Here is a 14958-nt window from a genome sequence, read left to right on the forward strand (position 1 = left end):
AATTCAAACTATAGCAACAAACCTTGTTTGCAACACACAGTAGGTAATTGTCTGCCTCTTGACTCAACTCCACTCAAACTGGATTTGTTTCCAAAGACTCAAGATGGATGGATGAACAAATGGTAACAGATGTTTCCTTCCTTCCGCTTGCTTATCTTTTTTTCTTATCTGACTTTATTGAACTCCGCAGTCCGACTGTTGCTCTCTGACTCGCAGTTTGGATGTTGCATTGAGGTAAAAAGTCTCTGGCGTACACAGGCTTGTGTGGAGTCGAAATTAAACAGGTTGTACAGCTTTACAAGACCACAAAACCAACACGCGTTTAGGATTACGTGACCACAAACGAAGATCACCTACCAAGGCCTTTATTTACCTGACCTTTGGTCCCGATTACCATCTGTCGACATGCGGTCTGGTGCTTTAGCTGTAACTGAGATCAGAGTTGCAATAACTGCTCTTGTTAGTACACTGAGAATCCCTCATGGCTCTCTTGCTCACACACACATTGTCACTTTCTCTGTCTCTCCATTCATCAGGAAAACAGAATCACAGAATTATTGATTGAGTGCAAAAAATGAGTGAAACAATTAATGCAGGAAAAACAAGTCAGTAGTTGTCAGTCATTGATTTACTTGTCAGTGCGGGTCTCTGATCAGCATGCGTAGTATGAGTGTGTGAATGTGTGTGTTTGATAAAATGGGAGGCGCTGGACGCAACAACAACAACAACAACAGCAAAGCTACAGTAAATCACTTCAGAATGAATGCCAGAGGAAATTTACCGGAGAAATATGAGGCAGCAGTAAGTAAATAATAGTTTTGTTTTTTTATTGAATTAACTAATGCTTTCCTCCTCAGGTTTGCATTAACAAAATGCCTTTAAGGTCTGAGCAATGCTCACAGGCACAGCATTATGCATAATTAAGCATAGAAATTGTACATTACTCATGGAAGATTCTGAAAAAGCTTCTTGTCTAAACAATTTAGAAGCCCATTTCACAAGACATACACCTTGAGGGGAATTCATTCACACCAGCGTCATTCTTTAAGTCAAATATCTGGGAAAAAAGGTGCATCTGCTTTATACAAACACAAGCCTAGATGCACTGCGTTCTGTTTTTGCCAGCTAATGTGACATGATTCTGAATCACATTACGCTGTGCCAGCTGGTAATGATGAAAATATGGATATTATTTTTGATGATTGAAATAAATTGGGGACTCACACTATGAGCAATCCATTGAAGCTCAAATAATAACAATGATGTCGATAAACAAACAAATAAACAAAAATGTTAATGTGTCATTAAATGACTACTTAGTGAGTCCCAATGTTTTCTTCTCTTGGATCATAGAAATGTATTGACTTGATTTTACAACGCACAAAACAAGTTTTGTTTGAGGGATGGAAAATAAACAAATGGGGGGGTTATGAGACAGGTGGGCTGCTGCACATCCTGTGTGCACAGGTTGGACCTATAATAGGCTTTGTATCTAACACACATACACACACACACACACACACACACACACACACACACACACACACACACACACACACACACACATATATATATATGCTGTATATATATACAGCATATACATGTATATATATATATATATGTGTGTGTGTGTGTGTGTGTGTGTGTATGTGTGTGTGTGTGTGTGTGTGTGTGTGTGTGTGTGTGTGTGTGTGTGTGTGTGTGTGTGTGTGTGTGTGTGTGTGTATGTATCCAACACAAATCCTGGTATTTGATGCAAATCATTATTTTAGTTTGTTGTTATTTATATTTAAGGGGACACTACAGGTGAATAGGGTAACCTGTTTAACTAATAGATATCACCAAGAAACTTCCCCAGTTTTTTGAAATGGTATGTTTGAATACGCAAATGAGGCATTATCTTATTAAATATGGGCTAATGTGCATACAGAACATAAATCTGAACATTGGAACATTGGTTCTACATTTTTATATCATGTTGTTCACATATTAGAGTAAACATAGGTAATATTGTAATAAAATGTAACTAATAGATGTCACCATGGAACCTCAGTTGATTCCTTACATTAAGACCATTATTTTTTGTATTACATGTTTTCTTGCTACCTGTTCTTGCCTTGCGGAAGGTCTCTGACCAAAAGCATGTTTAATAAAAATATTTGTTCACAGATTTGAGTGCGCGGATAAAAAATGTCATTAAATTTGTATTACAAGTTTTCTGAAATGTTATGTTAACATATGCAAATGAGGCATTATCTAATGCTAACCTTTCGGAAATAAGACAAAATAGTAAAATAACACCTAAATGAGTATTTTGGATGTTTTCTTTCCACTAGTCTGAAAGAAGACGTGTTATGGAAGTAAAATAGCCCAAACTCTCAAGATTGACTAGTGCAACAATGTTTTCTTCTCTTCCTTAATAATAAAAAAAATCAAATATACAGGGTTTGGTTTGTTTTGGGTTAACATGATCCCTAACCAGATCTCAAAGTTGCCTCTTCTATATTTTTTTATTATTCTTTGTCTTCTTCCTGTAGTCTTTAGTATGTCATTACACAAGGTGTCTGGTTTATACATTACTGGCTGCAATGTTGGATTATGTTTATTAATGGAGTCATCACCAGAGAAATCTGCACTGCACAGCCTGAGTCATGCCGAAACACATTGATTTTCTGTCCAAACCAAAGTGTGTGTGTCTGAAGTGAGCCTTTCTATAACGGCAACCAAAACCATGGAAGCTGTTTTATGAAGCAAACCACTGTCACCTAGTGGACAAACTGTCCACATGCCTGGATAAACTGATGGAAACGAAGAAAGAAATGACTGAGACCATGTCTTACATGAGATGTATTTAAATTAATGTTCTGAAATACATGTGGGATGGGTGACTTTCTGCTAATGTACGGAGCATGATTTTCTTCTCAGTTTGGATTAAGGACTTGTAAATTATGAGTGCATGTATGGATTTGTGAATGTTCCCAAATATTTCAGTTTGAAATTGATTTGCTTTTTCACTTCTCTCCTTCCTCACTTTACCCACACTAAGGTCAAAGTTCAGAGTTCTTCTGAGTTCATTCACCATTGCTCCTATCTGTTGCTAATTGGCAGCAAACCGCGAGCCCAAAAGCGTCCCACAGGTCGGTTTTGTTTACTGAGAAAATTTGGCATCCTTGAGATGTCTCTCTGCTTTATCGCTCTGTCTTTCTGAACCAACTGCAGTATGCTAATCCTTGAAGACTTCCGCTCCCACCTGCCAACCCTCATTATTTTCATGCTATTTTTGAGATAAACAATGTTGAGTAGCTTGGTGCCAGTGAGATTTCCTCCTATCATACAGTAATGAAGATGGAGATGGAGAAAAAAGCCTTTATCAAATATTTGCTCATGCCAAGGTCGGTGATTCTTAGACACTGATCACATGAGTCTATACAATTATAACAAACTTTTTAAAGTTTTAAATCTTGTGATGGTTTAAACAAATGAAGGATAGAATATGTATCTGTAATGTACGCCTTAATAACTTCCTAGAGCTGTGAACTCCTGTTTCAGAGTCAGAGATCAGTTTTGGCTTCATACTCATGGATCTATAACTAGGACTGGACCTCCTGATATGATCTAAGTCACAAATCAAGTGGGGATCTTATAAAGTCCCAGTCTTTTCAGTACAAAACTCCTTCTTTGTGTTACTATTCCTCCAAAACAGCTCAGCAAGGAAACAAAAGGAGAACATTTCACATTAAAACTTTGGAAGATACCGATTTCAATTTGACTCCCTCAGAGTGCTGAAGTATTACATGTGTGTACAGAACAAGGACTGTGCATGTTGTCCCCTTATGTTACACTGGAATCATGTTAGGAAGGGATCCCTCCACGGCCACCGATGGACACGAGAAATGATCACAGCCACAAATAACTTTATATGTTATGAATCAGACAAGGAAAAAGTATATATATATATATATATATTAAAGCACCGATTTATTTAGTAAATAAACTAAACATAATGTGTTGCAATACAATAAATACAGAACATGTAAAAAACATAGAAGACTTGACTGCATTCACACCAAATCATGTAAGTCCTCTCATTCAGTGGGGACAGTGCGTTTTTATGCCGTGGAAAAGTTCAAACAGACAAAACTTTTGGAGAAACCAGACTGTATTAACGCATCATGACATCACGCTGTGGTGGCCAATCACGTACCCTCTATCTGCCAGGGGACAGGGGCTGAAAACGATTTCGGTGTATGAAAAGTAAGGATAAAAAAATTAAACACAAGCACCTACTCCAACTGCCCAGGAGATCGTGTAACAGCTGACAGCATGGATGCTCGAGCAAGTGATTATGTGGGGGATTTGATAGCGTGTTACATGCAACAAGTTCCATCACAAGACACAGTCCCTCCGGCTTTTCTTGTCTAGCTGCTGAGAGATACGTTAAGTTGCCTTCAAGTGCGGTTGGAAATGTTGAAAACATTAACGCTTTGACGGAAAACAATCATTGTGAAATATATAGTGTACATGTGCTACATTGGTGTGTTAAAGTTCACAATAATATAAGTGACACTTACAGCCGCACAACAATGTGGCTAATCACCTGAACGGTGTGATTGGAGCCTAAAATTAAGTTAAACTATTGGAAATGTCTACTCAAACACAATGAGTAGTGCAGTGTAGTGGTCCTCCCCCCTTACTTGTCTCTACACCTCTTGCCCCCTCCCCCTAAACTCTTGGATGTTCTTGGCCTTATCTCAAACACCTCTATCACCATGAATACAATTAACCCTCCCGCTCTCTCTGTACTCCATCCCAACAACTCTTGACCTTCATTAGCATGAGCACAATGGCTAAATAGAGAAAAGGTCTCAAACCCAGTCTCAAAGCTTATTTCTATTCTTTAGCTGCTTGCTTGGTTTGACCTCCTTGTTTGGAGATTTGAATGTGGTTACACAGGTATGTTTTTCCCCCGCTTCATCTTTTGTACAGCACACACGTACACATGAATTAACTTGGCATGGCCAGGCATATGTTTTGGGTCATAACCTATGGTCATAATGCACTGCAGACCTCTGCCACTACTAATGCGATGAATTACACTGTCTAATTTATCCCACCAGAGAATCAAATCAAGATGCAGCCGACGAGGCATGCGATTAGAAGGGCCCACTGACTTGGAAGGAAGGCCAATTGATTCGGGAAAATGAAAATATTTTACTGTTTTAGATATTGTGGAAGCATAAAACAATGTGTCAGGCATGGCCTTTATTAATGAGCTGCAATGAGGAAGCAGCATTAAATACCCCGTGATATGAGAACGTTTCAAGCCAGATTGAAGCAAAGGGTTGATGCTGGCCGATGGTTTATTGATATACATCAGGACATATTTTCTTAACTACTGAATGACTATAATGCAGGATGCAGGTATCAAAAGTACCAATTTAAAACATTTAATGAAAAAAAAATACAAAGTACAAACGTGACCTGGAATCTATTATTTAGCTTTGTTACAAGCGTTTGTCTGTGATGAGAGAAGAGGAACTTCATTTACTGAAAAACAGCAGACAAACGTAGCTTATAAAAGGAAATAGGTAGTTCTGGAATGAAGGATCGTACAGAAAATAAAATATCTATATTTATATTCAGTTTTCAAGTTTTTCAAAAATACAATTGTTGGAAAATGATGACTTAACCAAAGGGGTGTGATGGGAAATATTTCAGTGCAAATACAGTGTATGTGTGACAAAACTCACAGAAGTAAAAGAGGCTTTTTAAAAGTAGGTTATTTGGTAAAACCTTGAGACAGCCACCTTAAACTTTAGTGCACAAAGTGTGTGTACATTCAATAATCAAAAGGAAAAATATGAAAAAAAAAAAAAAAGAAACCCTGTTTACAGATGTTTGAACAAATACTGGTTGCTTTTAACATTCAAAGAAAAGGAAAAGAAACACATCAAACCACCAGGAATCTTCAAGATCAATATCACAAGCATCAACAACAACAAAAATCGTACATTTAAGCATTAACAATCTTACTACACTGAAAACTGGAAGAAAAAAAAAGACCCCGAGTACAATGTTTAGCAAGGATTCAAAGACAAACGGCTTCAAACAAAATACCACTAAACAACAGCTTTGAACTGCTTTTTGCCTGGAGGGCAACATGCAGGGTTTAAACTGACCCACGTCTCAGTTTCTTTTCACACATGTGCAAATGTCCAGGAGGGAGGAATGACCTGTGGTGGTGGGGCAGAGGAAGGACACAATGCATTTAAATGCTAAACCAGTGTACTCAACAGTCTTTTAGAACATGAAAAGATGAACAACAATGTGAAGGTAGTATGTTTACAGAGAAATGCACAGACAGAGCGATGCATGTGAGGGTTTTGGGACAGAGAAGTTCTTCAACAGAGCTTTCATGTTGCTCCTGTGAGCCCATTTCTATGTGATAAAAGCCTACCCTTGAACCAGCGACACCCCATGATGCAAAGCTCGCTTCCACATGTAGAAGGTCGAGCGTGGGGTGAATGGGAAGTAAGACATGAATTCTCTAAACGTGGGGAAGGATTTCTCCTCAAAGCGTTGCTGCAGGAATAGCTTGGCCTTGGCCTTGAAGTTGGCCAGAGCCACAAGGTCCATCGTAAACATCTTCTCATCTATGGGTGCCTTGCCGTGAAGGTTGTGCTTCGGATGTGGGGAATCAAAGGAGGGCATGGGGGTTCTTCCTAGATATTTAGGACTCTCAACAAACGGGAGCACATGCTGACTATCCGTCCTCATCTCCATAATCTTGTTTTCTGTAGCAGTGTTCTCCAGAATTACGGCATGGTTGATCTCCGTGCTCTGCGTGGCGATCTTCTTCTTGAGGTTCTGACTGCTAAGCCACAGCCAGTAAAAACAAGAGGACATGGATGGGAACTTGAGCTTGAATCTTGTCAGGGACCATTTGGACTTCTGGACATGCAGCTTTGCAGCATCTCGGAGCAGTTTTTTACTCATGTACGCCAGCCTGAAACTTCTGTGTTTTCTCCTGCAGATTCTTATTCTGGGCACGAAAGGCTGGTTGGTGTTTGGCAGGACTGGTGACAGACCTTTTGGACTTTGGCTCTTGTCAGCATCTGAGCTTTCCTCACTGCTGCCAGTGCCTACCTTTGTAACCTCTGTTGAACAGCAAGGCTTCTCTCCTCCAGTTGTAGTAGGTTGATCTGGAGATCCCTGGGAAGTTACTTTTGAAGATCCTGAAGGGGAGGGAGGCATTCATGGCAATGCAATTTTGCAGACAGCGCTTAGCTTCCTGCATGTGCGCTACATTTTGGGCCCGCTCCAGATCCAGCTTGCTGAGGCCTAGGCCAAACATATTGGCCACACTGTCATGCTGGTCCGGCTCATCCTGCTTCGCTTCAGGCGATGACCAGGCCTCCTGTTCAGTGCTCTCTCCGGGACTAATCTCTCCGGTCGACGATGAGGTGGAGAAGTGTCCTCCGGATTTCAGGAGCTCGTGCTTCCAGTTGTAGTACGACGACCTTGAGATCTCAGGGAAAAACTCTTTAAACTGGTGCAGAGGGATGAGCCTGCCTTCCAAGTAGCAGGCCTGCAGGAAATACTTTGCCTCGTACCTGGCTGCTGACTTTTTGCAGTGCTCCTGAGTCTGCCTCTTCCAGCGGTAGAAGGTCCTCTTGGTGATGTTGTACTTGTCCTTCAGACCTGGGTAAGAAAGCTGCAAGTCCTGGTTCAGCAGCTCCTCGATCTTGGTCGGCGACGCCCTCTGCTCAATGTCAGGGCTTCCAAACGTGAGGTCACTTGTCTGGACTAGTGCCACAAAGTGGTTCGGCTTGAAACCTGACTCAGACTGCATCTTGCCAGACCACATGATGTGGAGGGTTAATGGCTCGTAGTCTTTAGGCCAGGTCCTTGGCCGAATAAGGCGGTTGAAATAGGGTCTGATCTTGAGGTTGAACATGGGGTAGATGGAGTAGATGTTAAACTGTAGGACTGATGACAATGCATACACATGCCACATGTTGGCGTAGGAGCCGGGGAAGCAGGACGCTTTGACATCTGCATCAAAGATGGCCTCCAAGACGGTTACAGGCAGGTTGAGCATGTCCTCAGACTCTTCAGCGCAGAGGCTGAAGCGAACAGCCTGAAGCATCACTTTTGAGTCGATCATCCCAGACAGGTAGTATCTTTTCCACAGCACCATTTCCATTACTGTCCGTACCTGTGGGGGACAATAATAATGCAATTATGTTGAAGAAGTGCACGTATAAACCACTAGAAAAGAGTCTGTATTGATGTTTTAAAAGGAATACGTCACCCACAAAATGACCATTTGTATATCAATTGCTCACCCCATTTCACCTTGAATTTGAAAAGAAACATTTGGTTTTCTCGTATGCCTCCAAGGTGGACGAAGAATAAAAAATAAAAAAAGTCTTACTGAAAATAATTTAAATGGGGGCTGCGTCAAAAACAGCAAACGCTTAACACTACACTAGGCGTGCTACTCGTCCATGTGAATACGTAGTGTATTAAATAGTACTGTTTTAGAAATAATGCATGCGTTTGTGAGGTAGTGAGCATACGACTGGATAAATGAGACTTGGATTATACTGCGCGAGTTGTGTGAGTTTGTAAATGGAAGTTTTGAGATAGTTTTGCTGTTGTTCAACACAGCCATCATTTGGTTCAATTCATCAAGATTTTCTTTCAATTGATTCTTCGTTCACCATAGAGGGTGGGTAATGTATATACAAAAGTATTTGTGTGGGTGAATTTTTAATTTAAGCGCAAGAGTATACATTTAGACCATCTGTACCTGTAGCTCCAAGCTTAGTCCAGTGTTGCCCACTAGCAGATTACTGACTGCATCAAACAGCAGGTTGCCCTCTCCCTTGCAGTTTAGAGGCAGGAAGCCCATGGGTGCATCGGGTGGGTACAGGCCATGAGACGTGTAATCCACGCCTGCCCACTCAGGGAAATCCTGACAGGGGGTCTCGGGGAGCTGGAAAGGTGCGAGGACCTGGTCCACCTCCAGGGCCACTCTTGTCAGAGCGTCCAGGCCCGAGCTCTCTGTGGCCTCCTGGAGGTCCCCCAGGACAGAGAACACGACCTCTTTCCTCTGAATCATACCTGGAGACCTGACAAGAGGTGGAGGGAAGAAGGAGGAAGAAAGATTAAAGCTAAAGATAAAGGAGGAGGACAGGGAGATGATTGAGAGGTCTAGTGATATAAAACAATAGGGAATAGACTGAGGAAATGTGTTCCTGCCTTTGTGGCCAGTAGAATATATTGTTGTGTAGATTACTGTGATCTACACACTCAAACAACAGCTACGGTTTAATCAGACTTCTGCTGGCACAGTTTTGTCTCAGAGAAAAATAAACACATTTCACATGTTCCCAATGTATTGCATTAGAGTAAAGAGTTTAGCAGATCTATACAAGCTTTTTATCTGTCAATCACTTCCTTCACCAAAGTTTAACATTTCTTTCTATGTTTGTTTTCTATAAATGTGACATCATGGCTGTGTTTATAGGACTTTACAATTAAAAATCAATAAAATTCGATCATAGTGTGTGTTTTATTTTCTCTCTTCATTGTAGCTGCAAAATATGACTAATTGTGTTATTTTAAAGTAAACAAATCCAGAATAAATTCAAAGTTAATACTTGCAAGGCCTACTTTGGGCTGCGCCATAATTTGTTTTAGGTGATTTATTTGCCTGTTTCTCAAGTGAAATGAATATCCCCGTACACCTAAACATAACATAAACTACGCATGTTGATTTAAAATAACACATTAGGCTACTCCTTATTAATCGCAACTTAAAACGATATTGGAAACAATTCTTTTCGTACCTGAACTTTCAGAGAGTGAAACAAAAAAGAGCCTCAAATGAAGTGACTTGTTTGTAGCGGAGGGTTTCACAGCTGATAGTGTTGATCTCTCTCTCTGGGTGTTTTAGTCCATTGTGTGCGTGCCGCTCCAGATTGTCCTGTCCTCCGGTGAGCACTGGAGATGTTGGGAGTGATACGCAGCACCTCCCTTCAGGAAATTGTTAATCGTCGATTCGGTTTTTTGTCTCTGCGTCGAGACACCTCCTTCCTTCCCTCCCCCCTTCAATCCCCCTCCAGTGGACTACAGCCAGGGTCAATTTCAATGTGAAGTGTTAACAAAAGCCAATGTGTCAGGGGCCATCGGAACACAGAGGCAGCCTTTTAGTTTAACAGGTATCGATGCTTTTGGGTTTTATTAACACCTTTTTGCTTTTCCTTTGTCGAAGCCAACTGCAGATGTCAACAGTTCCCTTTCAAGGTTATTTGTCAAAGGGACAATCAGGGTTATTTTTGCCTCACAAATAAACTATATTTGTGGTTACTGTTATTGCTTGTTAGCTTACCTCAATACAAATCTATTCAACCATTAAAACATTTGAAGCAATGGATGTGCTCTTTCTTTTACACAAATGGTGTATTTATTCCCCAGAGACAGTGTAAAGAAGGCCAGTTTGTGGATTAGAGTTGATATGTGCATACATGGTGTGGATATGAGCTTTATACGAGGAGGGCTCCTGAGTGAACTCCATGTCTAATGCTTGTTTCTCCACTGTATCACTTCTAACACCTCTCCTGCCTTTTGCAGGATTTCAGTAATCAAGGCCTTTTGTTCCACAACCGCACAACAATCCCAGTGACTGTCCCCAACCCCCCATTGTCCCTACTGTAGACCCACACACACTCACACACCAGGGGACGGCAGCATTTGGCCCCCACTGATCTGTCCACTCCAAGCACTTGGCAGACAAGTTGGTGCCTGAGTTCACTGAGGTTCAAGGCTTTGACCTGACACTTATCAGCTATTTGGACAATGTGTGAGTGTGTGTTGGGGGAGGTTTACAAAAGAACAGGCACAAATTCATCACGTTTGTATTTCTGACATTGCAAGCTGAGATAATGCATAGACACCCACTTGTTAAAAGGTATGGTAATATGCATGTGAATAAAAACTCCTTTCTCTGTTGATAAAGAACTTCCTTTCACTCGTCTTCTTTGACCTGAAATGTTTTGGAAGTATGTTGAAATACAAGCAGCGAGATTCCTTAAATTTACTGTCGATTTTAAAACGAGGATGATGACATGTTTTTGTAAGTAAATGTCAAAGAAAGTGTCTGAACATCGCGTCAAAGGTGGAAGAGAGGTGACACCTGGAACCATCTGTACACCTTTTCTATTTTAAAAGACACTATGATTTAATTTCAGCTAACAAGAAAACATCCAGTAGCGGGGCCTTTTTGGCAATTTATAATTAATAGAAATGGTTTAATATAACTTCATTACACTGAAGTGTTTTATTTCTGAAATACACAGTAGTCTCAGTGTAGAATATGCCACATTATCCCCATATGAGCTTTGAGTATGAGTTCATAAACATTTGATGTACTTTGATGTCCTTTAAAGCATTTCAAATCTCACTCATGGCTGTTGCTCTCCTACATTCCCTCTTTGCCTTCATCTTCTTTTCACTCTTTCACCTTTATTCATAATGCCTGAAACTAATTTCAGAAAAAGGCAGCCTGTACTTTCATACTCCGCATCCCCGGTTTTTCAAGGATGAAATCCAGAAAATGAACATATTCAGAATCTAGCCTCTAACCCTGTCCTAGTACGGCCTCTCCACGTCATTCATCTCCCCCTTTCTTTTCAATGTGTCTTCACCATCTCTTCAACCCCCTCAGACTCTTGGCTGTAGCCAATCACACCCTTAGGTGTGTAGATTAGCTGTGCTGCACTGCACTGTGAACACAGTAGTGGGCTGGCTGCAAGCATTTAAAATGCAAATAGGGCAACACTGGGACCGTCTCCGGCAGTCTCTCACCTGCTGTGGCTGAGTGTGTCTGTGTGTGTGTGTGCAGATGTGACTGTGTGTGTACTGGCAGGGGAAAGTAGAAAGAGCTGAAGACTGAAGCCAGCTTCATGCTTAATTTAATTATGCATGTTTGCACAGGCAAAATAGCAGTTTTGTGTCCAAAATAAAGTGCTGCATTTGGCTGGGCAGCTTGGCCATCTGGAAGTTTTGCATTGAATGCCAAAACAACGTCAACGCAAAACTACCATGTCACTAAACAATGGCATTCAAACACACACTGGCTGGTTGAGAGTTTACGCAGCAAATCCTGTGTTCTCTTGGCTATGTGTTTCTGTATTTTTAAAGTGAACACACATTATATTTACTAAAGTTTATTTTATTTTATATATATATATATATATCTTTCTCTCTACAACTACTGCAAGGTTTTGTTTTATAAAATAACTGAGGACTTAAATAGCCACGTTTGTCTTCTTTTGTTTTATTATCGACCTGAACACATGTTTTACAAAGAATAAGAAACACCATGAATACAAATTAATGCTGATTTCAGTGAATCCATCCTCTAATAGAGATTCAGGAAATACATTGCTGAAATAATTGCCATACCAAAAAGAGACGTCATTTGAGGTACACTGTTCAAATTCATGTAACATTTTTCCAAAGTTTAAATGCAAAATGACCAACATGACTACCGGCATGGTGCAGAGCCATGTACTGCTGTGGACAGTGGCAGCAGCAAAACATATTTCAGCCCCCTAAAAGAAAGTCTCACCTAAAAAATTCAAAAAACAGTTGAAGTGTACGCTTTATTTAGAATATTTTCACCACTTTATATTACTGTCAGAGAGCCCTTTCCAACAGGGAACTGAAGCCTCTTCAAAGCCACCACGGGACACGGGAGTTTCTGGTCCATCGCTGCCTCGATCGGTTAGTTAGTTTGTGTTATTGGTGTTTTAAAGGGTTGGTGCTGATTCACCAAAACCACAAAATTACTGTTTGATATACTATACTATACATAGTGTACACTTAAACTGATTTTTTTTGGTGGTTAAAATACATTTTGCTGCTGCCCCCGCCCACATTGCACATTGTATATTGCTTTGCATCCGTGCCGGTAGACCTGTTGGCTTCTCCAAACTGGGGGCTTTCCAACCTCCATCTGCTGTAGGTAATGGATAAGTACCTCATACAACCCAACTTCAAAAAACTATCACTAGCACCAACTACACTTACAGTACAGGGATTTAGTATGGAGCAAATCACAGTATGAAAACACATCGCAAAGCAAAGATACAATACAATATATAGTTTGGACAGCAGACTATTTGTATTGGACACAGGCGTATTCAGTGGACTCCCAGTCATGGACCTGAACTCTGTCACCGCCAACGGGAAGAATAATTTCAGCGTAGATCACATCGTCTGCATTTATAACCTAAAGACACACAAGCTTATTAACTTTAAAAAATGGCCAAAAGCACAAAAGATTTTGCTATGTATGTTCTTGAAAGAGAATTGACTTACATTGTTGGTACTGATGGTGTGAAAAGACTCATCCGGCAGCCGGCTTCCTACAATAACAATAGGAATGCACAAATTCATGTTTTACTACAATGATGCTCACATAAACACTATGGCATGATGTACATGTGATGTACAGACTGGTGTAGATGTCTCAAGCTTAGTTATGCCACTCAATTGCAAAATAATTACCATCATGTTAAGAACAAGGAGAAAACAGAACTTGCAGGATATCTGTCGCCTATGCACGTAAGTGATTGCCTCAAAAACCTCAAAGTACAGTTGTGCAAGGCTGTATAGGCTATAGGCCTATATGGGCTAGTCTTTGCACAAGTATGAGACAATTTTCAATGAGACACTTTTTACAGACCCTTTCTAAAGGTTGAGGACGTTTAGGAGGACTTACTTGTTCTTCTTCTGTTCACAACAAACAATGCAACCAACACTGTCAAAACCACACATCCCACCACCCCGACAGCTGCGCCGATTGTGTCCTGGTTGCCACCTGAAAATGCAAATTACAATTATTTAACACATCAAATGATGTTTTGTATTGCTGTAACAAGTCCTCATCTTAACTTAAAAGAATAGTTTGAGAGTTAGATGTGAAGATTGATACCATGTTAGTGTCTGTATGCTAAATATGAAGCTAAAGCCAGCAGCTGGTTAGCTTAGCTAACCCTGTAGACAAGGAGAAGCAGCTAGCTTGGTTCTGTCAATACATAACAAAATCACCTACCGCCCCCTAAATCTCACAAATTGACATTTAATATTGTATTAGTTCCAGACTAAAAACTAATGTAATGTTCAGGAGTATTTCTTTGCCTGGTGCAATTATTTCCTGGAGTTTTGACATTATACTGATATTAGGCAAAGTTATGCTTATCTACGCTAACAATAGCAATCTTCTCTTAGCAAAACATCGAATAAGTGTATTTCCCAAAAGGCTAGTCAGGCTATTATTTTAATATTTAAACTGAAATGAACTGGAAACTATTCTGTGTCCCTTTGTGTTTTGGCAACTCAATAGCGTACGCAAACTGTGCAGTGCATTCCACAATAATCCAGATAATATTAACCCTAACGTAGATTAAAAAAGAATTAGATGGAGTATTAATAAAAATGTCTACCTGTCTTGGTGTGACTGTACATTTAGGCTACATATTGGGGGATGTTCACTGGGAACTGAGCATGGCTTTACAAAAAGGTTAATTTGTATATGAGAATAATGCTGTACCTTGATTTTCAGGTTCTATGATGAGTCCTCTTCCCCTCCCATTAGGAGCTACAAAGAATATAACATTTGTTACGATCAATTGTTTGCATTTAACACCTAGGAGTTTAATGATTAGGATCAATCGTACAGACCTGGGACTCGGACCCCCAACTCCACTGAAGTCAGGACTTGTTTAGTCGTGCTCGCCTGGCACCTAAACTTTCTTGTTTCCAGGACTTTGAAGGGTGACGGTCAGAGTTATATCACAATAAGACTCCTGTATTATCTGGTGTTGTGAGTCCTCTTCTATGTTAGTGCCGGCTTCATCCACCCATGTCAGCCTGACCGTCCAA

General features: G+C 40.5%; 1 protein-coding gene across 1 annotated transcript; it reads right to left on the reverse strand.

The window, feature by feature from the left end:
• Window positions 1-4908: 4908 nt before the first annotated feature.
• On the reverse strand, window positions 4909-10110 carry vrtn (vertebrae development associated). Its single transcript, XM_029425372.1, is given in 4 exon segments — window positions 4909-7143; window positions 7145-8218; window positions 8816-9137; window positions 9858-10110. Coding segments are annotated over 3 exon segments (2076 nt in total). The 5' UTR covers window positions 9128-9137; window positions 9858-10110; the 3' UTR covers window positions 4909-6453.
• Between the last annotated feature and the right edge of the window lie 4848 nt (window positions 10111-14958).

The sequence above is a fragment of the Cottoperca gobio genome, chromosome 24 (assembly GCF_900634415.1).
Source record: "Cottoperca gobio chromosome 24, fCotGob3.1, whole genome shotgun sequence".
Taxonomy (NCBI): domain Eukaryota; kingdom Metazoa; phylum Chordata; class Actinopteri; order Perciformes; family Bovichtidae; genus Cottoperca; species Cottoperca gobio.